A 26,776-nucleotide genomic window follows, 5' to 3' on the forward strand; every position below is an offset into this window, starting at 1 on the left:
TAGCGCGATTCAGGCTCAGTTTGCGTCATTTCTTTCAGGCCATCCTGATCTGGACCGGACCAGGTCCTGATCCAGTATGCCTTACCATACTTGGTAAGATTTTACATCAGGCTAGCCTTTTCTGGACCGGACCTGGTCCTGATCCAGTATGCCTTACTATACTTGATTATATTTTACATCAGGCTATCCTTGTCTGGACCGGACCTGGTCCTGATCCACTATGCCTTACCATACTTGATTATATTTTATATCAGGCTATCCTTGTCTGGACCGGACCTGGTCCTGATAGAGCTTGCCGGATCAGGCATGCCTTATTCTATCCTGATCCGGTCCAGATACATGATCTGGTTAAGCCTGACCTTTTTTCTACTCGGGCAGCTTAAATCTATCGTACCACAGGAGCATAACAATACTCGAGAGTAGTAACTATTATTTGATTATGATCCTATGTAAGGTTGAGATACTTTTCCAGTAGGTCTGCTATAGATTATGAGCTATATGTTCTCTCTCATGAGCTCCTTTTAGCTATATTTTTATTTTCATAGACTTATTTACAGTAAGTGAGAAGTAAAGTTACAGCATGCATCACTAGCGAGCTATAAAAGTCAAATAACCATATATCACTCGGTTGACCGGTCGGCCCTACATACGCGAAGTTCGGTAATGCGTTCAGTTATTAATAATGTAGCCACGCTGTAGCCTGTACTGAGGCCTGAATTATTCATCTACCGCGCGGGAGGTCGTAGACTTCGAAAATGGCCTTGGTCACGGATCTAGAGATGAAACTTGATGGAAGTGATCTGTTTCACGAGGTCTTTTTGAAAATGTTTAAAATTTGACATGATTTTATTAATGGCTTTTTTCCCTGGCTTGCTTCTCAGGTTTTATTTTAGAAATATTTTACCTATGAAAATGTAGGTTTTTTTATTGTGTAATTGTTGTATTACAGTCTTCGGTTAGTCAAATTACATTTTAAGGTAATAACTTTTTTGTATTTTAAAAAATATTTCGGTCTATTTTTATATGTTTAGACTAGCTGTGCCCGCGACTTCGTCCGCGTGGAATCTAACAAAATGTTATTGATCAGTTTGCAGAGTTATAAACTAAGTTTTTAAAATAAAAGTAGCTTAAGTTACTCCTTATTACATCAGCTATCTGCCAGTGAAAGTCCTGTCGAAATCAGTTCAGCCATTTCAGAGATTAGCCGGAACAAACAGACATACAGACAGACAAAAATTGTAAAAAATGTTATTTTGGTATAGGTACCGTGTATACATCCGTATGCATTCACTAAAACGAGGCTATTTTAATATTACAAACAGACACTCTAGTATTATTATCTATTATATCTAGTATTATTTATTTGTATAGATGACATTTCTTGAGATAAAAATATCATTTCGTAGTTTGTATACTATATGAATAAGTAGTAGTTATTTTATTAATATATATAGTTTGGAGTAATTGATTGTGTTGATTTGTGATTTAATTAAGTACCCAAAAAATAATAAGTAGATAATTGTGTTTGCAGGCAAACGAAAAAAACCGACTTCAGTTATATCGAGAAGAAATATAACGTAGGTAGACGAAAAAAATAGTCAAGTAAATACGTATTACTAAAGATTACTCCAAAAGTAGTAATCAGATCTCGATAAAATTTAAATGTGACCACATGATAGACACCGGCTTTCGATTAATTACAAATCATTAAAATCGGTACACCCAGTAAAAAGTTATGCAGTTTTTAGAGAGTTTCCCTCGATTGGTACCAAACTAAGGATATCTCCTTTTTAATAAAAAAAGAATTATCAAAATCGGTTCATAAACGACGGAGTTATCCCCGAACATACTCGTACATAAATATATATATATAGGATCGAATTGAGTAACCTTCTCCTTTTTTTGAAGTCGGTTAAAATATATTATGAACCTGTTAAATTGAATTTATGATAAATATCATATTTGTATTTTATAAATGTTTTAATTTAGGACAAGAGTCAAGTCGAACGACGACGAGTCTTCTGTTAAGTTATTTTAGTCACTAATTTAAAATACTTCCGTGAAAAATAATTTAGTGTACTGAAATATATTGTTCTGTCTCACACTAGTAAGTGAAAATTTGCATTTCGGATCTCCAAATAACGTAGATGTCTTAGATCTACATATACATCAATACATTTCAGTATGTATGTGACCGTAACTTAATGAGCTTTATATGCTAACCACTTCAGAGCTTTTATATTTCAAGGTTTCTCAGTTTTAATTATAGCTGCTACATCCAGCAGATATTATCATTGTTGAGTGTGAACGGAATTATCATAGTTATCTTTAAGATAGAATGCAGAATATTATTTCAATATCTCCATTATCGCTCATCTCATGCCTTATTGAGTTGGTTTTTAAATCAAGACTCAATGAGTTCTAGCTTATGGTCGCTTGACTTATTGTCATTTTTATATTTTTTCTCTGTCTATCGATATAAATAAAAGCGACTCGCTAAATGTTTACATTCAAAACTTGTGTACAACTAAACGAATGCGTCTAATTTTTGTTTTTATTTTTTTTTTTAAATACTTTGTGGAATATTTTTGTGATACGTTGTTATAAGAGCTTAAAAGAGAGTTAGTAAAAATAACGAAGAAAATTGTAAAATATCGGCAAAAATTATTATTATTTATACTAGAGTCTATCAGGTCAACTAGTAATAAAATATAAATAATTTATACATTCGGATTTAATGAGTAGTTATATGTAAAACATATAAACCTGTATTCCTCTTTATTATCATTACGTACCAATTGCACGATTGTGTAAATAATTACTTAATTTAATATAACAATTTTCTTAATCTGCACTTCGCTACACATTAATTTACAGCAAAAAATTGAACATATTAAAATATTATGTAGGTATTTACTGTAACTATAATAATGATAACATTTTATTTTTCAGGTATCGTGATGAAGCGCTATGTTGGTCAGACAGGTAATTGAATATTTTCTTTTACAAATTTTATTCTTCAGACAGTTTCGCCGTATACATCTCGTTTTACTACATAAAAGGTGGAAATACAAAAAGTAACCTGTTTTAATGCAAATCGTTTCATTACCTTATTTTGTTTGTTACTCGTCGGCTATTAGCGATCTATTACCTGCATTACATTTCTTGTATTGAACTAAATAGTACTAAGTTGAGACAGGCAAAATTTGTGAATGAGCGCACTTTTATAATTTTTTAATTTTATTTATATAAAAAAAAAGTCAATGTCAATGAAAGCGCAAGGAGGTCGAAGTGACAGGCCCAAAAATAGTCTACGAATTCAAATGAGACAATACACGTTCAGTAGGCGTGATTTTTAAACGTTATTGACTTGATTAAATAAATAAGCTAACAAAAACTAATTCGAGTTATGGAAATATAGTGAAGGCAAAATTATAAGATTTCGCAATACTTTTTGATACTAGCCCATGTGTACGTGAATTTTTAAACGAATTCAAAAAGGAGGAGGTTCTCAATTTGACTTTACTTTTTTTGTTTCTCACCTCATAACTCTTTACTGTGTTAACCGATTCCGAAGATTCATTCAATTCAATTTTTAATGCATATTACTTGACTATTTTTTCGACGACCTTTGTTAATTGAAGGCAGTAAACACGATTATTTTAGGGAAATTATCTACTTATGGAAATATATCTACATGCGGCTTGAGATTTGGAGGCATGCAACACACAGACATATTATATATGTATAAAGTATAACTAACTACATATTTGATTAAAATTATTATTTCGCCATAAGCATGATAATTATTATTATGCATAGACGAATTTTAAAATAATGTTTATTTTTAATAATTAAGCACACAATATCGAAGGTCGCTTAATACAAATCCTAAACGTCAGAATAAACAACGCTGACCACTCTAATATTTTAATCTCGGAACGTACAAATATTTGTGGACCGCACTAATCCGACGGATTTCGTATTAGAATTTGATTTAGGGAACAAATACCAGTTATTTATATAGAAACCCGAGGATATACTTGATTTGAAATTTTAATAAAATAAGAGTAAATATAATAAAGTCGTCTTCGTATCATAATGGTCTACGAGTCTACGTTACAAAATGTAGGTTAAATTGCGCGCATTTTATTCAAATTCTTATATTAAAAAGCTTATTATAAATATGGCTAAACTGATTGACTAGATTTTTGTTACTAGCTTTTTAGTCTACATAATTGCCAGTTAATTTTTTGCTGGATACGAAATAGCTTCGTCGATTTCTAATCATCATCATCATCATCATCATCATCATCATCATCATCATCATCATCATCATCATCATCATCATCATCATCACTTCAGCCTATCGACATAGGCCTCTACAAGTTCGCGCCAAAAATGGCGTGAACTCATGTGTTTTGCCCATAGTCACCACGCTGGGCAGGCGGGCTGGTGACCGCCGGGCTGGCTTTGTCGCACCGAAGATGCTGCTGCCCGTCTTCGGCCTGTATATTTCAAAGCCAGCAATTGGATGGTTATCCTACCATCGGTCGGCTTTTTAAGTTCCAAGGTTGTAGTTGAACTGTGTTATCCCTTTGTCGCCTCTTACGACATCCATGGGAAGAGAGGGGTGGCTATATTCTTACTACCGTAACCACACAGCATCATGCTGGAATTGAGATTATATATTTTAGAAAAAATTCCGGAAGTGAAACATCACAGCAGATTGAGCTCCAACAGTAGTAGTCATTGCGACCGATTAATAAATAAAAAACGACAATTTTTGTAAATGGAACAAGTAGATCTTCTTCTGTACACAACGATAAAAAAGTATTTGTAGTTTATCTATCTTAAAATCAATGTAATTGAATCATTTTTCTCCGGCCTGGTATAAAAGACACATGGCATACGGAAATGAGTCAATCCATCCATCACAGAGATTAAGGTTCACATCATAAAGCGGAATGGTCACAATCATGCGGTTTCAATTGGATATCGACATCCCCCGTTCAAGGGGCGGTCAGAAATGGCTTATTTTGTGGCTTGGAAAACAATAGAAGTATACGCCAGGGTTGGCACTTTTGTTTAAATTTTCTTATTTTGCTATACTGTGCAGTAAGCTGCTAAAGATTTGATAAGTTTAAAAGCGTTTAATCGCACAGAAATTAAGTTATATTTGAGTTTCTTTTTTTTTTTGGAATTGAGAAAGTTTATAAGAAGTCTTTTGAGTGGTTATGATATTCTTATACTAATTATAAATATCATCTTATCTGTTAAGCATTAAAAGTTAACGTGATGAAATTTCACAGAAAGTTTATTAAAGTAATCGATATTCTTGCATTAATATAAAGAAGCCGAAAAATCTGTTGATTTGAACTCGATAAGAAATTACTAGTCTAATTCCAAATTTTTACATTATCCAGCCTAATGTACTTATTCAATTGTAGTGCGTGTAGTACAATATTGGTAATAATTTTGAACTATGCCAATAAGTAAATATTATTTAATCTTAATATATATAAATCTCGTGTCACAATGTTTGTCCTCAATGGACTCCTAAACCACTTAACCGATTATAATAAAATTCGAACACCATGTGCAGTTCGATCCAACTTGAAAGATAGGCTATATTTTATTTTGATATATTAATTATTATATTTAAGAAAAAAATAAAGAAGGCGGTACAAAGTTCGCCAGGTCAACTAGTTAATATATAAAAAATTATTGAATGAATAGTACCGCAGAAATATGCATACTTTAAATACGTACATGAATTAATATCAAAGTAAGATAACAAGATAAACAATTCACACATGTTCAACCCTAAAACAATGGGTCAAACCGGTCACCGCAGTTTAAGTAAGGGTTAGGGAGTTATGTATCGGTCGTGGCAATTACGGCGGATTTGGGCCCGCGCTCGCCCATAATGACCGCGTGTCGCCGCAACCGACCGAAATTGTTGTTTAATCGGTACTACCATTTGTCGTGAAAGGAAGACGTTGTGTATCCTTGAATGCTAATTATTTAGTCAAAACAGTAAGTAATTTCGCTAGACTTACTTTTGATTTTAGTTTTTTTTTTGAAAAAATGATTCTGCGTTCTAAAAACATACTGGGCCACCCGCTATATGAAAGCTTGTTGGCGTAAATAGTTCGAAGGGGAGTAGAAGGCGAAATATGATTTTTATTACACTTTTCACTTTATATCGGTGAATATAAATGACTCATAATTTTGTTTAAAAGATTAATTTAAAAGGTCAGAAAAGAGTACTAGATGATACTACATTAAGAGTCACTGGTGGCAGGCAGCTTGTAAGCGTGCTACAGCCGTTTTAGGGTCTATTTCCTTGTTTTAACAAAAAATTGTCTGTACCTTGTTGAATAATTAATAAATTAATATATAAAAAAAACATATTAATATCTTGTATGTATAAATTAAGATACAAGTTACATCTGGCTTCTTGGCATCACGAAACGCTTTCATGATTTGCATGAAAACTTTGGATTGACTTTAGTTTGTATATTTTAAGCGATTTCTTTCTCGTTTCCTTTTGTGATTGTAGTCGTGAATATCTATTTTTCAGAACATGAACAGAAGGTGGCAATGCAAGATCTATTATTTTTGTTATTGCTTGGTTCGTACTAAATAAACTGCTTGAATAGTTTTTATCGTTAAATTAACTGTGCCCACGTCTTCGTCCGCGTGGAATTTAACAAAAAAAGTTTTTGTTGAGTTCGCAGAGTTATAAAATAAATAAATTTCTAAAATAAAAGTAGCCTAACTTACTCCTTACTACATCAGCTATCAGCCAGTGAAAGTCCCGTAAAAATCGGTTCAGCCGTTTCAGAGATTAGCCGGAACAAACAGACAGACAGACAAAAAGCGGTTATTTTAATATTACAAACAGGCACTTCGATTTTATTTATTTGTATAGATCTTGCCTAGTTCTCCTCACTTTGATTTCTCTCTAGCTTTTTTGTTAGTAAAATAAGTTATCTAAGGAAGCAAACATATAATAAAAATGGTGTTATGATTAATTAATCAACAAATAAAAGAATCTTTCCGTATTAGTACAGGTGACATTCATTAACATGGCTTATTTCATGTAAAAAGGGATCTCATACTTTTATAAACTTATTTATAATGGTGATTTAGGAGTTAATGAATAATTAAAAGTTTGTTATTTTGTTTTCTTAAATGAACCGAAGCCATTATAACAATTAACCATGTACAAGGATGGTAACTCTTAATCGTATTTAAGGGCATCCGAATGCAACGAATATTCAATACAGTTTTTTTTCCTTGTATAAGAAATAATTATGTTATAAAATATTTTGCTCTTCTTGCACAGTAATTCTTTCCGATGTCAAATGAGTGACTGACACCAACAACATTTTTGATCTCGGCTCCGTCAGTGGAGCAGTCCATGTATGAGTACATTGGGTGGTCTATATACTTGTCAGCATTCTTGCTTCTCGAACAAAAAGTATTTGAAGCTGTTGAAACGAAATATTCTGTGATTACAATAGTCGGTTCAAGACAAACAGAATAACTTAATTGATCGCCTAATGTGGTATTATTTGCATAACAGCGGCCCTTGGCGTGGGAATGATGAATGTACAGAGACATACATTTAGGGACGAGTTACTGACACCTATATGCAGTTCACATAACCGTTATGTCGTTAGTCGTAAGGTTTAAATTGTTATGATTTATATATTTTTTATGTTTGTTAAACGGTATTTACTTTTTGCTGTCGAATGAATTTTTCTCGAAGTGAAAATATGTCGTGTGTCATGTTTTATTGTTTGTGTTTTGACACAACCGTTTATTATTTATGCTTCCTTGTACTAAACGGCTTTTGTATTGTTTTAAGGATGTTGACATTTCCTCATTAAAAAAAACTCGAGAATTTAATAAGTATGTACATGTACTTGAAAATGTTGGAATAACCAAAAATATCATATTTTGAGATTTCGTTAGTTACGTCTTTTTGACTTTCCCTGAATTTGTGTGACTCTTAAATTGATGTAGCTCCAAATTTTCTTCTTAGTTTAGTGTTTAATGTCCTAGAATCGACTGTTTTTAATGTTACACCGGTTTTTATCGTATAAAGTAATAGAAGCTTTTTTAAATATACAAGACATAAATTATATGTTTAAACGTAACGCGCAACGCCTCGAGCAAAGGTGAATTAATTTAACAAATAACCTGACGGCTTCTTGTGCGGTTCGAAGCAACACTAGGTTAAAGTTAAGATTAATCAATACACGGTTCAGCCTGTAATATCCCACTGTTGGGCATAGGCCTCTTTGTCCATGGAGGGGAAGGTTCCGAGTTTATTTCACCGCGCTGCTCTACGGTGGGCTGGCGGATATATTCCCTACTATGAGTAACGATCGCTATAAGGTGTCCATGATAACAATCGGGAGCAACAGGATGGTGAGACCTACAAGAAGATACAACCTTACTGGAAATAAATATTTGTACAAATATCCATCCCGAGTGGCAATCGAATCCGCAAACCGTCGATGTTTCCGCGTTATTACCATTACTAGGGCTCGTTCAGTCGCGGTCGCCACAATTAATTTAAATTATAAGTTTGAACATTAAACAAAAGAGTAAATATGCATGTGTGTGTCAAATACATGGTAGTGTGAGTAATATTTTTTTAGTGACGTAATGTATTTTTATGCATGATAAAAAAGTTAGCATTCTGCACTCCTTCTCTACACAAACTATAAGTGTGCGAAACTTCATACTTCTCCATCCTTGCAATTTTCGTAAAAAGGGGTACAATTTTTTTCTTCACGTATTAATGTATAGATTCTGTTTTGGAGTAGGTATTGTGTTATAATTAATGTGACGTCTATCGTCTTGCATCGCACATTTATAGTGAAATACCAAGATATTAAAACCATTATTCCATACACACACTGAAATTTTTTTTAATAAATTTAAATACATCTCCACAATTACGAAGCTGTATAATTATGATTATACACTAATAATATAATACCGAGTCAGATCCGTGTATCGAGTATCGATCAAATACGAGTTAATGTTACCTCGTAAACTTGCACGTCACTTATTTGCATTTCTCGAAACCTGTATTTATTAAAATCGCCTCTCCGATCGATGTATCCCAAAAACTCTAATATAACTCGGAAACCAGTTAGTGCCCGCCCGCAATGTCTGTTCACGTATATGTTATCCATTTATTAGCACTTTTAATTATTGCTGTGAACTGATGATTAAGATAAGATGGAATTATCTAGATGATCTTAGCTTTAGAGATAAGGGATTATCGTGTTATTTTTCTCAGGCGATTTATCTTTTCATTCGATTCAGTACGCGTCAATTTGTCGTATTCTTGTGAAAACTTATCGGAATCACTGTTTATATCTTTTTATACTTCTAGCATTATTTTTGATATTGTTTAAAGGTTTTTTTTATGTAGTTTTAAAAGTGCTCTTAGATTTCCAAGTTGATTTTACGGTTTGTTGATCTGCATTACAATTTCTGATATTGGAATTTATTAATTTGAAGTTACGATTTCCCTTTTTAAGTTTATTTTTGTTTTATACTAACTTGTTGAGGATGGTTGCAATATAAATAATATCACAATATAACTCTTAAAATCTAACAGCAATTTACTGTTTCTCTATCGAATTTAATTGCACTCACGTATAACTTCATTTTTAAGTGATAAATAAAAATAATTTACCGATGTTGATAGAATATATAAGATATATGCTACTACATATTACGTTTGTGCAAGTAATCTCCACAAAAAAAATGTATTGGTAATAACTAGCTGTTGCCTGCGACTATGTATGTATTGGATGAGGATATGTTAAAAAAAGTACTGGAACAAATAAAGGTTCTAATCGAGTATTAAATATTCCTAAGCAAATTTTACATGTCATCGTTATTGTTACACTGTTAGAAGTTAAAAAATCTAATATTATACAGTCATTGTGCGTTCAAGTTTTTTCATGACAACAATGTTTGTTATTAATCATTTTGAGTTTTTTAATTTTTTTTTGTTATATTACTTAGTTGGCAAATAAGCATACGGCTCACCTGGTGGTAAGCGATTACCGTAGCTTGTAGACGTCTGCAACACCAGGAGCATCGCAAGTGCGTTGCCGACCCTATTCCTGATTCCCCCCAGGAGCTTTGGTCACCTTACTCACCAACAGGAACACAGCACTGCTTGAAAACAGTATTATTAAGGTCGAGGTACTACCCGAGTCGGGCTGCATCATATTTGGAGCGGGAAATTTCCTGCTGCTCTTTATCTCAGTTAAGTTTGCGATATTTCGTCACTCACATGAGACATGTCACTTGCAATAGTCCCGAGTCCGTATACCGTTTTACAAAATAAATCATATGGTAAGTATAAAAATTCATAATTTGAATATGGTTATTATTTATTTGTTCATTATAGAAACAGTAAACTTTTTATTGTATCAGGTACGATAAAAATTAATTACTTAAATAGTAAAGATTAATGTATGAAATTAAAATACATCTATTTATATTTATAGATAAATGATCTCCAATTAAATTAAAAGGATAAATTTGTATACTATATTTTCCACAGTAAAAACACTTAGTAACATACACACGAACTAATTTACTCGTAATTTTTTATATCATTTACGAAGTTTTCTTATTATAAATTAACATCGAAGGCAGTACTTAAGTTAAACGTCTCAAACTGGCAGTAATTTGTATGGAGCCTGAATAAGCTATAAATCTTGCTAAATTATTTTTTCATTATACAAGGCGACGTGTGCAGGTGCAAATATTCTATTAGTGCTGACATGCTATATATTGACTTTTGATTTATTATATTCTTTGTTTACGGTATTATACGTGAAGTCATCATTTATTCTTATTTTAAAATTTAAAAATCACAAAATTAACGCACATACAGACACACACACAATCTATTCATTATAGTTACTTACATTTTCCAAGTGGTGTAGATTTGGTAACAAATAATTCATTTTAAATTTAATAAAATTACACACACATACGTATCACTTTGGTATACAGATAATTCTAAACATTGTGATTTGTATCTTGTCAGTTTGTCGTTCGGTACGATTTATTATATGATAACAATCGTATTGAATTTGTATACATCTTAGTTAATATAATTTTAAAATATCGCATTTTAACATAAGTTAAGGTTGCACAAAATAGTGTTATATTAATAATTTGTTGTTTAAAAAAAGAATGATTATTTATTAGTAAAAGATATATTATATACTAGCTGTGCCCGCGACTTAGTCTGTGTGGAATTTAACAAAAAAGTTATTTTTGAGTTTTCTGAGTTATAAATTAGATGAATTTCTAAAATAAAAATAGCCTAAGTTAATCCCTATAGGATCAGCTAGCTGCCAGTGAAAGTCCCGTCTAAATTACGCCAACCGTTTCAGAAATTAGCCGGAACAAACAGACAGACAGACAGACAATAATTGTAAAAAAATATATTTTGGTATATATACCGTGTATACATCCATATGCATTTAATAAAAAGTGGTTATTTTATTATTATAAACACTCACTCCAATTTTATTTATTTGTATAGATAACCAAATAAAAGAAAAAGTAACCAGCCCTATAAAATAATGAGCAATCGATTGTGTTTATGTGTGTATATTACTTATGAGTTAAAAAAAATAATAATATAATGCGTTGTTATAATGCCTCTAAATATTTTGAAGTCTGTATTTTATATCTGGGTACTTCGATAAGTTATCGGATTCTAAGAAATAAGCTGTTACAGAATCCATGTAAAATAGATACTTAAATTATAGAACACAATGTGCTTGCATTATCTTTACATGTACCGGTTTTCACTATTATAATTATGAATATATTAAGTTTTATGTACTAAATGTCTTCGTATATTTCAACGTATTCTTAGCAATAGTGTTGTTGCAATAAATTTATCTAACATTTAATAAAACATATTAATCTAATATATTCCAAGTTCTTTTGTTGGATAAGGGTTAAGGGATTAATTATAATTTAACAACCGCTCTGGTGTAGTAATGCGTGTAGGCGTCTAAAATACCGGCAGTTTGCGGGCTCGATTCCCTCTCGGGATGAATTTATTTGTAAAAATATTTGCTTCCGGTTTGTACGTCTATCCTTTTGGGTCTCCCCACCGTGACTCGGATAGAACGTTTACTGGTCGTGGACACGGTCCTAGTTGTCATTATACATACCTGATAGCAATCGGTAATTTATATCGTATCCTGCGTTGACATGACACACTAACGCCTGTGTCTACTACACTGACGACAGTGATGACGTAATCGGCAGGTTCGTTAGCCGAGCGCTGGGTGCCTCGACGAAAACAATCTTGGAGCACAATCTTAAAAGAACCAGCTAGAAGCGTGATTTGTCGCTGGCAAGGGCTCTGCTCAAGATGTTGGGAGCGGGCATTGGGTCCGTGTCTGTGAATTAGTGACACAGTGAGGCGTTTGATGTACAAATAAAGTAGATATAGATAGTATAATTACGTATAATTATATAGGTCTGTATAATGTAGTGGAATGTAAGTAAATAGCAGAAATAAATAAATAATAAATAGACAAATATTAATAATAACTAAGAGTAACATAGGCTAAGTGTATATTGTAAGTAGTACATAAGTGTAAATATATGGTAACTAGGAAATAAGTGTACATACATGATAACTAGCAAATGAGTGTAGATATAGACATAGATAAGAAAATGAATAAAATGTTCATGAATGAATGAATAAAGAGTGATCAAAGAGTATTTGTAAGGGGGAAAAACCGTCAGCGTCGAACCACGTCCTAGTTTTACTAGGCAGTCACAGGACTGTCGATCTGTAGTTTGTATGACAAATCAGCCTATCACAGTGCACTACTGGACATAGGCCTCCACAAGTTGTCGTCAAAAATAGTGTGAACTCATGTGTGTTACCCATAGTCACCACGCTGGGCAGGCGGGTTGGTGACAGCAGGCTGTCGCACCGAAGACGCTGCTGCCCGTCTACGGCCTGTTTCATTGCCAGTAGTTGGATGGTTATCCCGCCATCGATCGGCTTTTTAAGTTTCAAGGTGGTAGTGAAATTGTGTTATCCCTTAGTCGCCTCTTTTGATACCCACGAGAAGAGAGGAGGTTTTTTGTTTTAAAATAATTTTATTTTAAGACTATAGGCTATTTGTTAACACAATTGGAGACTGTAAAAGTAATATTGACATTTAAGTTGATAAGACAAAAGAAATATTGCGCAAATGAGTATTTCAACAAATTTTAATAAGCGGGCAAAAAGCTACACATAATAACTTGTATAGGTATGTGCATCTCTTTCTCTCTTCATTGGGAGACATTTTATTTCAGTCACACGGGCTTCGAACTTACATATATAATGAAAGCTTGTATAATAAGAGCCAATAATGATGTACTAATTTCTGAGGATAGACTGTTTACTAGTATAAGTAGATTGTAAGCAATCTTTTATTCTTTGATATTTTAGCAAAATCAAACATTAGTCAAAAAGTTAATATCTTCAAAAGTTATTTGACCTTTACGAACTCAATAGTTACATACAAATAGTCCCATAGATAAATTAGATAACTAGCGTAGTCGGAAACATATTATCATATACAGGAAACAAAAAGTATACGGAATCTAGTGCGAGAGGATTAAATAAAACTGAATTGAAAATGTAATCGTAGACGAAGTAGTTTTCCCTGACGTGTGTCTGGGTCGGCTAGATTTATAATAATAATAAAAAACTACCTGGTAGTTTTAGGGGGCTGCTTCTATTCTTATTGACACTCTGCATAGCCTACAGATCTCTTTATTTCTAATTTGATTACATAGAGATACACCCAGTACCTATAGAAAATACTAAATACTTCTTCAGAGCAGGAGAACGGAACAAGGCGATCGTGTTTTTAAAATAAATAATATTAATGAAAAGCTAGTTTATTGTGTTAAAATAAATTCTTTTTCTACTAAAAATTCTAAGTATATTTTAACGACTTTATATTAAACAAGTTGTTATTCTAGAATTATTAAAGAAAATTGTCACCGTATCGAATTCAATTATACGAAGTATAATTGGCGGATAAAATACTTTGAGCAATTTGATTTACCATTTAGAATTTGTAATGCAAACGATCTAAAATGAACTTTATTTTATATGCAATAAAAATTTCTTCAATTGCAAAATCCAGTTTGTATAAGAGTGATTCAAGGCAGCCTATTATCGAATAAAAAATAATAAGGGTTTGTTTCGATGTCATTGAGGAATTGATTGCTTTCTAGGTATCGATTTTAAGTGCCCTTAATTATACTTGGAAATATGAGAGACCTATGTTGGCTCTTTGTAAATGGTTGTACAACAAAAACCGATTACTTTTTCTGTAAATCGTATTTGTAAATTGCGATTAATATTTATATTAATGTTTAAAATACATTAATTCCTTCTTCCTCCTTCAAATTGTTAATTTCTAGTATTTCGTAATTTTTTATGTCTTATTTATATTTTTTTGTCTGTATAATGTAATGTAAAAATGTAATATGCTTTATTGTATTTATATACACAATTTGTTGAATGCATGTATAATATGTCGTATATTGGTATATCGGTAATAAAGAATACTTGAAATATTTTTAAGTAAGTTTTTTAAACCAAAACGACGAAGGTCACAGGGATTGGGGGGAAAAGTAAATATCATCACATTATTTTTAAGTTTTAGTAAGGATTTCGTAGTTTCAAAAATTTACAGTCAATCATAGTAAAAAGTAAGATGACGTGAAAATGTAAACGTATGATGCCTATTTTATCAAAGTTAATCATTTGGTTTGCTGTGTGGTTACGGCAGTAAATAATATAGCCACTTTGCTGTCCACTACTGGACACAGGCCTCCACAAGTTCACGCCAAAAATAGCGTGAACTCATGTGTTTGTGTTATGCCCGTGCTGTGTGGTTACGGCATCAAAGAATATAGCCACCCCCTCTCTTCTCGTGGGGTATCGTAAGAGACGAATAAGAGATAACAAAGTTCCACTACCACCTTGGAACTTATAAAGTCGACCGATGGCGGGATAACCATGCAACTGCTGGGTTTGAAATACATACGTTGAAGACGGGCAGCAGTGTCTTCGGTGCGACAAAGCCAGTACTGCGGTCACCAACCCGCCTGCCCAGCGTGGTGACTATGGGCAAAACACATGAGTTCGCGACATTTTGGGCACGAACTTGTCTATATCCAGTAGTGGACTGCGAAAGGCTGATGTGATGAAGGTTTATTTATAGAAATTATAAAAAGACGAATGCCTAAAATCTATCCTTGTGGAATTCTCACTTGTCTGACATTGAATTACATTACATTAATTGTAATTAAGTTACGTGAGGGTATACATTTAAAACATTTTAAATCCTATCCTAGTTGTTCTAACTAGACTCTGACTAGTTAGAACCGTTGGCGCAGTTTGTAGTGACTCTGCCCTCTGCTCCAGGGATTGTGGCTTCGATTCCCACCCCGAGTCTGGGTGTAATAGGTAAATATATTTATTTATATATTTATATAAGTATTATTTATAAGTATGTTTATCGAATAAAAAAGTGTAGCTATACCAGTCGGCTGTTACCTATAACACAATCGTAACCGTGTGTGTATTGTGTAGATATTTATTTATTTATTCATTTAAACCTTATAATAAATATCTGTATTGAAGTTGTACATATAATAAAATAAAATCATAACACGCGGAAAATAGTTCTATATAAATGCGATTGAAATCACAAAGTTGAAGTATGTCTGTACTGAAGCATAGCGAGATCACGTCCCGGACTTACAGCCGGCGCATTATAAACGATTACCGATGATTTTTTGGCAATGCATATAACCACTTACAAGGTGTAACACTATTGTGCTGTCGACCAGTTCGTGCAAATGCGTGCAAAAAGCATTGCTCTAAACGAAGTGCTGTCTCGACAGTGCAATGATCGGAATGTGCGCGTCTCAAAAACGAGGAATGTAACAATGGTTGGTATCGAATTCGGTATTTGTAAGGGTCGATCAATTTCGAACAGTTACGGAATTAGATCATGTTCTAAGACTTATCTCGGTTTATATGTGATTAATGAATTATGTAAAACCTTATGACGTTTGAGTTGCGAGCAGTTTATCTGGTTTAAGTTTATGTGCAAATAATCCATTTAATCGTACGTTGTTACAACGTTTTTAGTGTTTGTAAGAAAATAAGATTCTGTTTGTTACTTATGTGTTGTGTATATTCCGTAAATTTATTATATTTTTCGTAAAGATTCCTCAGCTTCATGAAAGATAGGAGCTTAACAACGACGCATTCTCATTTATCATATGAAAGCTGTTGGTATACAAAAATTTAGTAAGTTTTTGTTATTTTATATTCACTTCAGCCTGTTATATCCCACTACTGGGCATAGGCCTCTTTCCCCATATAGGAGAAGGATCAGAGCTTAATCCACCACGCTGCTCCAATGCGGGTTGGCGGATATATTCCTTACTATGGGTAACGATCGCTATCAGCCGGCCTAGCATGCATACAACGAGATATCTCTTGACGAGAGAGAGAGATAATGTCTACATCGAGTATTTTCTCGATTACCCTAACATGCGCACTACGAGAGACAAAATTCTCTTCCGAAGACTTCGCCTTGTCGAGTAGAGAAACATTATCAACCATAATCACAACTGAATATCATTCTTATTTCTTATGTCGTAAAGTTGAATTTACAAGGTACATGATACATGATACATATGTGTACATGATAACAACTGGGACGGGATTTTATATTCAACTGCTATTATATTATATGGTATAAATAACTCGAAACCTTTCTAAAATGTGTTTCTTTACTATACTGTCCAGCAAAAATGGTAATAAAAGAAAACAAGTCACTTTAAAAGTTTGTTAACAATCTTAACCCATATTATTAACTAAAGTAACGATTTTCTGGGATTGCTTTTAGCGTCTGTTATCCACTTGGCCATCTCATGAAATCCATCACATGAAATTATAAAGTTTAAATTCTCTAGCCACTGGTCAGCGTGTATCGTTTCTAATAATGGCCGACAGACATCATCGTTAGTGAACTACAATTATGTAAATACATTGCGTTGACCGACCGCAGACGGCATAATCACAAAACGAAAAAATAATCCTACGTACCAAGGAGTTTTAAGTTCTTTAGTATTTTTTTTTTTTACTTTTTTCGAAATTTAAGATAATACGTTGTTATTGTATAAAATATATAATTAAAAAAAAATTAAAAATATAAAAGGCTTCTTAGGACTTAAGGAAAGGAAAAGGAGAAGAAAAAATATTACCATTATTATGAAGCTATATAACCTTAATCGGTCAATAAAAACAATTAAAGAATAACTCTGGCAAAGATTTTTGATCAATAGTAAAAAAAAAAAATTAAACATTTATTTGTTTTACGTCTTATCACATAGTACACACTTCTGTTGCCTATTATCTTTAATAATGGCTTAAAAAGCAGCTGAATTATTTTTTAATATGCTAATAACGTTACATTTTTTAGACCGAGGCATTGTTTGAATATAACGATTGTAATGACACACAAGATGTTTATAGCAAGGGACATCTGTGCATTTGCCTACAAGATGTATTCAAAATTTACTTATAAAAGATTCTCATTTTTTCATCATGATAATATAATCTTCTTCTTCTATCTATATAAATAAAAATGAATGTTGCTAAGCGCATAACTCGAGAATGTCTCGACTAATTTTACTATTAACTTTTAAAAAATAATAAAAAAACATTTTATTCTAAATAAATAATTTTTATTTTTATTTTTATTTTTTTTGACAGAACGAAGTCTGTCCGGGCAGCTAGTTTATTAATTCGTTATTATCACCAGCTGATGGTTATTAACTATTAAGTACAGGTTTTCTGAATAGGTCTTTAGAAACTAGCTCATGGCAAGTGGTCAAATATATTTGTCCAGTTAGTGATACTACGTCTTACATTGCGCGATAGTCTAATTTCTTTCCATATCCCTCTCAGCAACCATGTTCCAAAACCATGATTCATGAAGACCGTTGGCAGCTTAGTGACTGACTACCGGTCAATCTTATTATTTATGCAATCATTTGGGTTCATCCAGCTCCATATCCGGTGCAGCAGATTTTTAAATAAGTAGTTCATTGTCACAAGGTCCACCATTTTCGAAGTAAAACTTCTTTACGTATGACATGGGGAGTAAGCTGATGAATGCCTGACGAGAGCGTTACGAAAGAGATATAATTTAGTGAAGATAGAAAGAGTGTGTTACGTTTCGATTATTTCTGTAGGAGCTAAAGGAGTTTTACTTCGTGTGGTCTAACGCACACACGCAACAATTTTTTTTTTTATTTTTTTTTTTTTAATGAAGTCAGCCAATGTTTCGCACATATTTTTACTTTGCCCATATGAACAGTACTTTTTCTAGATATACTCATTTCGGTGTCATTTTGTGCAGCGTTGAGCTCTCAATTATAATCGCGACACTGTAATACATATTTGAGGCATGTATGTTTTTGTGATCTCCTTAATTATTCCTATCTATTTCTTACGCTCATAAGGGTGTACCAATATCGACGCGTATTCCTGCATATTTTTATTTTATTTATTTTATTTATTTATTAGATCACCAACAAAATACACACTAAAAACATTGCAGTTACATAAATAGTGCAATAAAAAAAAAAAAAAGCAAGTGGTATCTTAATTAAAGGTGATAACAACATTGACAATATTTGGTAACAAACAACAAAAAAAATGAATAACGTTGAGCTCCAGATAAAAAATAAAAATAAAACAATTACAACACAAAATTACAAAATTAAATTCTAAGAAAAATTACATAAAGTTTACCCAAAATAACAAAAAATAAGAAAAATTAAACAAAAACTAAAACTAATCAATAATCAAGCAAGATATAAAACAAAAAATGAAACAAAAAACTTAAAAAGAAAAAAAAATATATAAGCAAAAATTGACGAAATCTAGGTTAATAAAAATTATCAATAATTAACATTTATGACTGCTCAAAATACGCATGATTTCTCTCTTAAATTTAAATACATTGGAATTAAATATGTCAATTTCATTACTCCTACTTATAATACCATAGGACCTCATTATCCTGTTTAGCGGGGAATTATGGCCCAGGTTTGTCTTAGAAGAATGTACTGAGAAAATCATGCGTTTACTCATTCGCAAAGACTTGGATGGTGCTGTGATTAGTATCTTCGATAACAATTCTGGACAATCCAGAATGCCATTAATTAATTTGAACATAAACATGTTGTCCAACAAGCATCTTCGATCGGCAAGAGTATTCATTTTAAAATGCGCTAATCTTTGTGTGTAAGACGGAATTTTTTTAGCTAGGCCGTATTTAAAAACGAGGTGCCACATAAATCGCTTTTGAACGCTTTCCAGTCTCTTGACATAAATGTTATAGTGTGGGTTCCAGACTACACTCGTATATTCAAGCCCACTACGTTACCACCAGAGCGTTAAACAAGGTAATTATAGTGTTAGGGTTTTTAAAGTCGTTACAATTACGCAGAATGAAGCCCAGGTTCTTGAATCCCTTTCTACAGATGGAGTCAATGTGTGAATGGAAGCGCAATTTTTTGTCTAAGATAATGCCAAGATCACGAATCTCACTACATTCCTGAAGGGTAATATTTTTTATTTTATAAGACCTCTGAGGAACAGACTTGAGTCTATTGAAACTGACCAAATGGCACTTGCTTATATTGAGACTCATATTATTACAATTGCACCAAGAGCTCAAGCGATTTAGATCTCCCTGAAGTAGTGATATATCGTTTGGGTTGGAAATTGTGCGGAAAAATTTCAGGTCATCAGCGAACAAATAAAATTTGGAATGTTGGAAGCAAGTGGAAATGTCATTTATAAAGACATTAAACAATGTAGGACCCAGATGGGATCCTTGGGGTACCCCTGAAAATACCTTGAATGGTTGAGATTCATATCCATTAATTACTACAACACATTCCCTATTGCATAGATAAGATTTGAACCAGTTGAGCAAAGATCCCAGAATTCCATAACATGACAACTTTTTGAGAAGTATGGAGTGGGAAACTCTATCAAACGCCTTACTAAAGTCCGTATAAATTACATCAACAAAATGGCAAGAATCAACTGCATTTGAGACATTGTCTATAAAAGATATCAAATTTGTAGATGTAGATCTACTAGTGCAAAAACCATGTTGAAAAGGAGAAATGGACTGTTTTAAATGCCATTGCAACAAGGGACACAGAATCTTTTCGAAGATCTTTGCAAAAACTGCAAGAATAGCGATGGGTCTATAATTACTAACCAACTCTGTACTTCCATTCTTTAATAGTGGGACAATTCTAGCCTTCTTCCAAACTGTCGGAAAAGTTCCGGTGGATAGAGATGTATTATAAATAATAGAAAGCGGATAAGAAAGAGCAGAGGCGCAATTTTTAACAAATATAGCGGGTATACCATCTGCACCTGCACCCTTGTAAGGGTCCATTCTTTTTATCACATTGTGCACTATATCAGGGGTTACATGTACACTGCTTAAAAAATTATTAGAAAAGCTCGCTTCAGAAGAAAAAGAACTTTCAGTGTCATTGCTATCATTACAAAATACTGAAGAAAATTGATCAGCAAAAAGGTTACAGATGTCGGGACCATACGGACCATCGGGGGCATACAATATCATTAGGTAATTCTGAGTATAAGATAAATGTTATGAAAACGTTGTCGATATTAATTTGACATTATTGGTTGTTCGTAAGTGGTGATACTCGTATATATATTTATACATTATATCTACGTATTTAGATTATGACTTGCCTTCCAATATTTTCCATATCATTGATTCAGGTTTAATTTATTCCATTACAAAGCGTATAATTATTAGGGTTTGTTATTTGTTTATTTCTGTAAATACGATTGGGTCAGGATACATTCGATTTCAAAAAATATATTTTAGATTTTTTTTATGTCACTAATTAGGTCGGCAAACAAGCGTACGGCTCACCTGATGGTAAGCGCTTACCGTAACTTATAGACACCTGCAACACCAGAAGCATCGCAAGCGCATTGCCGACCCAATCCCCAATCCCCTAGGAGCTCTGGTCACCTTACTCACCAACAGGAACACAATACTGCTTGAAAACAGTATTATTTTGCTGTGATCTTCTGTAAGGTCGAGGTACTACCCCAGTCGGGCTGCTCCATATTTTGAGCAGGAAATTCCTGCTGTGCCCTACCCCAGTTGGTTGAGGTACCCCAGTCGGGCTGCTAGATTAGATAACAAAATTGTTAATTTAAAACGGTCATACGAATCACACTACGATGAATTAATACAGAGCAGCAGTCATGCCCTATGTGTATCCGGGTCTATATATGTATTAAATAAATTAAATCTGTATTTAACCAATAGGTTTTTACCAATGAAGTCTATAACTAATGCATTTTTAGCTTTCTTTATTCTACGAATTATACAATGAATAACACTTGCAGGTAGTTTGAGTTACGATTACTACACTTAAATTTCGAATTACCAGAATAATCTACATGTTAGAAAAACTGTTTAAAACATTATTTGACGAAATATTACTTTTATGTTTCTGTAATAAGAACAACAGGTGCATGTACATGTTTTACATGTGTCGCAATATTTGTCATTACGTTGTTAATGTCTGTCGTTAAGAGAACGAGAGGAGAAAGAAGTGTTTTAGTTCCGCGCGTATGTTCTCGCAGTAATGTCGACGTTTTGAAACTTATGAAATTGTTCAAATTGTAAAAAAATGTTTCCATAACTTATATAAGTTAGTACATTATGGAAAAATACACTTAGTGATTTTACACTATGGTTAATTTATTAAGCATTTTATTAAATATACGTGTACAACATACGTTGCCAAGAGATTTTATAGTTTATGGTCGCAATTTATTACTACTATGTATAGTAGTAAAGTAAACAAATTTAACAGTTATTTTGTATGGGTTAGATGTTTATTACCAGGACATATTTTAACTATAACGAATATTTGTTACAATACGTCGTAAATTCTACGTAAACTTAGCTGGCTGTAGTTTGTAACAAATTATACATCTAAAAATTGTCTATAGTTTCATCTCTATCTGTGGTTTCATCAATAACGTATCAATAACGAAATTATTGTTCCTTGTTTATTTTTATTCATCTGGTTATTGTTAAGAAAAATACACAAATATATTGTCTTCAGGAAAAAAAGGCTTATAGCATCTGAATCACAGACAGCAACGCGAGTAACAACTTTGTTTAGGCCGACGACCGACGTTTTCACACCGGCCCAACTGACTCAGTCGGTCAAACAAAGAGGTTTTTGTACTAATGTAAATTTTTATTATTCTCGCACTTAACATGCAGATTGTGAACGTAAAGAACGGATTGAAACTTTCAAAATGTCCACAAAACAATACGTCGGTTTCAAAAACTGTTATTAATGTTGATGATCATATATTACGCTGTTTTTTTTCTGTCGCGTTACGTGTTTTTAAATGCTTTGACATACGACAGGTTTTTTTTTATTGCTTTGCATAATTTTTACACGGCCATCGTTGCCTAATTGTTGGCGCTGTGATGCAACGTTATTTTTATATGAAAATTGTTTAAAAAAATCTTTGAATATGTCCAATATATGGTGTCCAATATTTTAAGTAAATTGTTTTACCTATTAAAAATACCTAATTTTTGGGAAGTTATAGTAAATTAGAAATTAGTTGTTGGGACTTTTTGGATTGAAACTTGTATTTTTCTGAATGGAAATTCAGAATAACACAAGATAGATATTTAGATACCATATTTCATCCAGATCAGATCATTATTCGTTGTTCAGTCGTCGCTGTATGATTGACTAACCATTAATTATCTAAACTTTCGTATGTACAATATTAGCAAGTAGATGTGGATACTTGTACTTCGAATAGATGGCGACGTAGACGCATTTTTAGCGATTTTTAAATAGTATATTTTAAAAATAACTTAAGAAACCTTACTTGTTTAGGTTTCAATAATTGTTGCATGGCCATTTAGAGCTATTATCCTATTATTGTAAACCTAAAAAATATTTAATGTTTTGTAAATTTTTGCTGAGATTAAGAATCAATACAAATAAATATTTTTTAAAAACAAAATTAGTTGTAATATTCAAGGTTTACACTTATACAGAGTGAACTTATCTACTATACAATCAACAATGCGTAATACCACTACACAAATCAATCAATACACTTGATTAATAAAATTATCATTTTTTTTTCAGAAAATAAATGGGAAATTTAAAAACATAAGACAAATTATGTCATCGCTAAAATAAAAATTCGTTCATTTCATTTCTTTCAATTAACCAAGCAACTAAATAATTATTCTCCAAGATTTTGTAGACTTGAGAAAACTAGAGGGAGATGGAATGTTATACTTAATTATATGTTTCATTTTATCTTTCTTTGTTATTTTACTTAGAAAGAAGACATGAACCATGTAGCCTAATCCACAAATAAGATAATTTAGTGATTCTAACTCTATGTACATTGATGGTAATAGTTTTAAAACACAATACCTCACTATTCGCTATTGGACCACGAGCCAATCTAGCGACAATAAACAAAGTCAGTGCAGAAGCGTAGTTAGCACAAAGTTGACAATTGCACGTCTATATTGCGATATATATTGGCGCCGGATGACGTCTCGCTTCCACCTTTGAATGCCTGCGCTTTGCATTTCAAATGCATCCATTGTATGCACATTTTTACTGACTTATTACTTTCTAGTACCGTTCGCAAATTATGTTCCACATTTCACAAACGAGCTGTCAGTTATGTTCATTAGGTGTCATCCATTTTGTATTTGTAAAGTATTATACTACTATTACTAATTTGAATATGGAATCTTAAATAATATAGACTGGTATTTAAAAATAAACAAAAAAAATATGCCTAGTATAACACGAACATATCAAAATATGATATTTTTGTTAACTGATAAATGAAGAAAGAGAAAGAATAAAAGATAATCGATCGAATACAACTCAAGATGAGTATAGAAAACAATTGTGATTGTAATTGTTTTGAAATCGGTACCTATAGTAACGAAGCGAGTTCAGCAACGAATCGTCTTGGAGTAGTTTTGTTTAAATTGTGACTGATGTACCCCGTTAGACGTTTTGATTCAGCTAGTTTAAACGGCCTATGTTTTAGCGGGCATATGATTGAGACCGATCAGCTTTAAGTATGTACTAGTGTTTAGTGTATAAACATGCGCGTAGGCCGGAAAATATTTTAATACGAGCCTAAGCATAATTAGATTTTTCCAAACAATAACAATGTACTGAGGCAACATTTGACGATAGGTTGTTTAGATTGTGTCCTGGTCTCATTATTTACATCCGTTGTATTGATATATCTTTTCTCAAATGATGGGCTTCCTAAAAACAAGATTTCAATTTTGTGTTCCGCAAACTTGTTGTAACCTGTTTAGTAAATGTATGTCACATATAAATAACAATATGATAATAAATTTACGCGTAATACAAAGATCCAAGTTATGTAACGTTCCCCAACATAAAGGACATTTAAAAGTTTATAAGACGGAGGGAAACGAAAGTTGTATTACACTAATTACTTTATGGTTGTGAGTGGTTTAACATGCTTTATGTTTTTGTTGTGCTTCGAATCATGGTTGGTTTTAGGAAGCATCAGAATATCGTTTTGATTTAATTATTATATTTATTGTATGTGACGACGGATCGATATAAAGAGTTTTGAAAGACTGAGGTCGCTGGTTAAATTTCCTCTTATGGCAGCCTATATGTACAGCCTATAGATTTGTATAGGCATGGATGTCGTTGTCTGGGACTTGTGTCAGTGTTGATAGAGTTTCCGGACACTATTTTTTAGAGATATTTTTTTTCGCCTGATTTTAAGCATTGAACACACACAGGAACACAACACTGCTTGAGAGCAGTATTATTTATCAGTGAGATTTGGTTAGGTTGAGGTACTAATCGGGCTGCTCCATACTTAAAAAAGGATATTCCCTCCAGTGCCCTGTCTTAATAGTTGGCTATGGTATAGTTCGCGTCATGTAAAAAGAACGCTGAAAGAAACTGGAGGGGGTGCGTTTGCGCATGGGTATACTCGCGCACAAGTACTACTGTTTTATTTTTTAATTAGGCTTTCACTCGCGGCTTCGTATAATGGTTATTGGTAGGTACATTAAAAAATACTAGAAGTACAAGTGCGAATAATTCGGACTAAATAAGTATAATAATTATCACTTTACAAAATCACAATTTTTTTTTAAACAAAAGCAATAACAAATTTTTTAGTTATTGAAATGTCGTATTCAAAAATAATAATTATCTGTCCTCTCGATATTCGTATCTTAATAGTTTTTATGTGTTTAAAATGATAAATTGATAATTGTTTTTTAGTGAAATAAATAGTAAATGGAGAATTTTGTAATTTAAAACTTTTGTGCGCGATAATATTTTGAGTCGACGTCGAACTGTCAACCGCTGTCAACCAATAGCACACCGGCAAGCATGCGACACGTGATAAACACTCCCGTCCCCCTACCCCGTACCACCAAATAGACCGATAAATCGCTTCTGCGCAGCTTCAAGGCCAGCGTTCTTTTTACATGACGCGAACTATATTTTCATCTTACTAAACAGTTGAGAGAGACGCCGCGTTGGCGCAACGGTCACAGCCATGGATTGTACCTGTTGCACTGGCGGTTGCGGGTACGATCCCCGCACATGACAAACATTTGTATTGGCCTTACAGGTGTTTGCCGTGGTTTGGGTATTTGTGCAGTCCTTGTGGGTCTCCCCACCGTGCCTCAGAGAGCACGTTAAGCCGTCGGTCTCAGTTGTTATAATGTACACCTGATAGCGATCGTTACTCATAGTAGGGAATATATCCGCCAATCCGCATTGGAGCATCGTGGTGGATTAAGCTCTGATCCTTCTCCTACATGGGGAAAGAGGCCTATGCCCAGTAGTAGGATATTACCAGCTGAAGCGAAATAGTTGAGTAAACGTTATTATTGTGTAACAGTTTCCTTTTTCTTATTTGTAAGGTTTATTTTACTGTTCAGCTCTGTTAAATGTCTTCAGACTCTAGCCGATAAGGTCAATTCGTAATGAGTACTACCAGAAGCTTACCTTAACAACCGAAAATAACAATTTTATGCGCTTCCTGAGAAATTCCGAATATAGTGAAAACGGCTAGTTGGGCTTCATAAAAATTTACAAATATTGCAAATGAAATATTTGTTTTTTACCAGCAAGTGCAAATCTCTATATATTCTCGAGTTTTCTAAATTGAATAATGGATCACGAAATCAATCTTCTTCTATTTATTTTAAAGTTATTCAAATTTTAACATATTAGTATTAATTATTGTGTACCAGAATTTATTACAGTATATTTAAAAACCACATGTAGCAGATAAAAAAATTACGATTTTTTTGTCGTTTCTTACATAATGTTTTTTTTTTCTTAATTGTCATATAAAAATGACATTTCGTCCCTAAAACGCAGTTAAAGCCCTAAACGTACTCTTAAATCTTTCGCATTAAGCCGAGGGTCTCGTAAGTCTGCGCTCGTTTTAAAATTACTTTTAGTGAGATATGAAGAGGAT

At 32.9% G+C, this 26,776-nt stretch overlaps 1 protein-coding gene across 1 annotated transcript in view; it reads left to right on the plus strand.

Moving 5' to 3' along the window:
- The window catches only part of LOC123663850 (protein trachealess), a 217,843-nt gene that overhangs the window by 44,520 nt on the left and 146,547 nt on the right, over positions 1 to 26,776 (plus strand). The window contains exon 2 of the mRNA XM_045598487.1: positions 2,953 to 2,985. Within this exon, the coding sequence (XP_045454443.1) occupies positions 2,953 to 2,985 (33 nt within the window). The remainder of the gene's footprint in view (positions 1 to 2,952; positions 2,986 to 26,776) is intronic.

This window comes from Melitaea cinxia, chromosome 21 (assembly GCF_905220565.1).
Source record: "Melitaea cinxia chromosome 21, ilMelCinx1.1, whole genome shotgun sequence".
NCBI lineage: Eukaryota > Metazoa > Arthropoda > Insecta > Lepidoptera > Nymphalidae > Melitaea > Melitaea cinxia.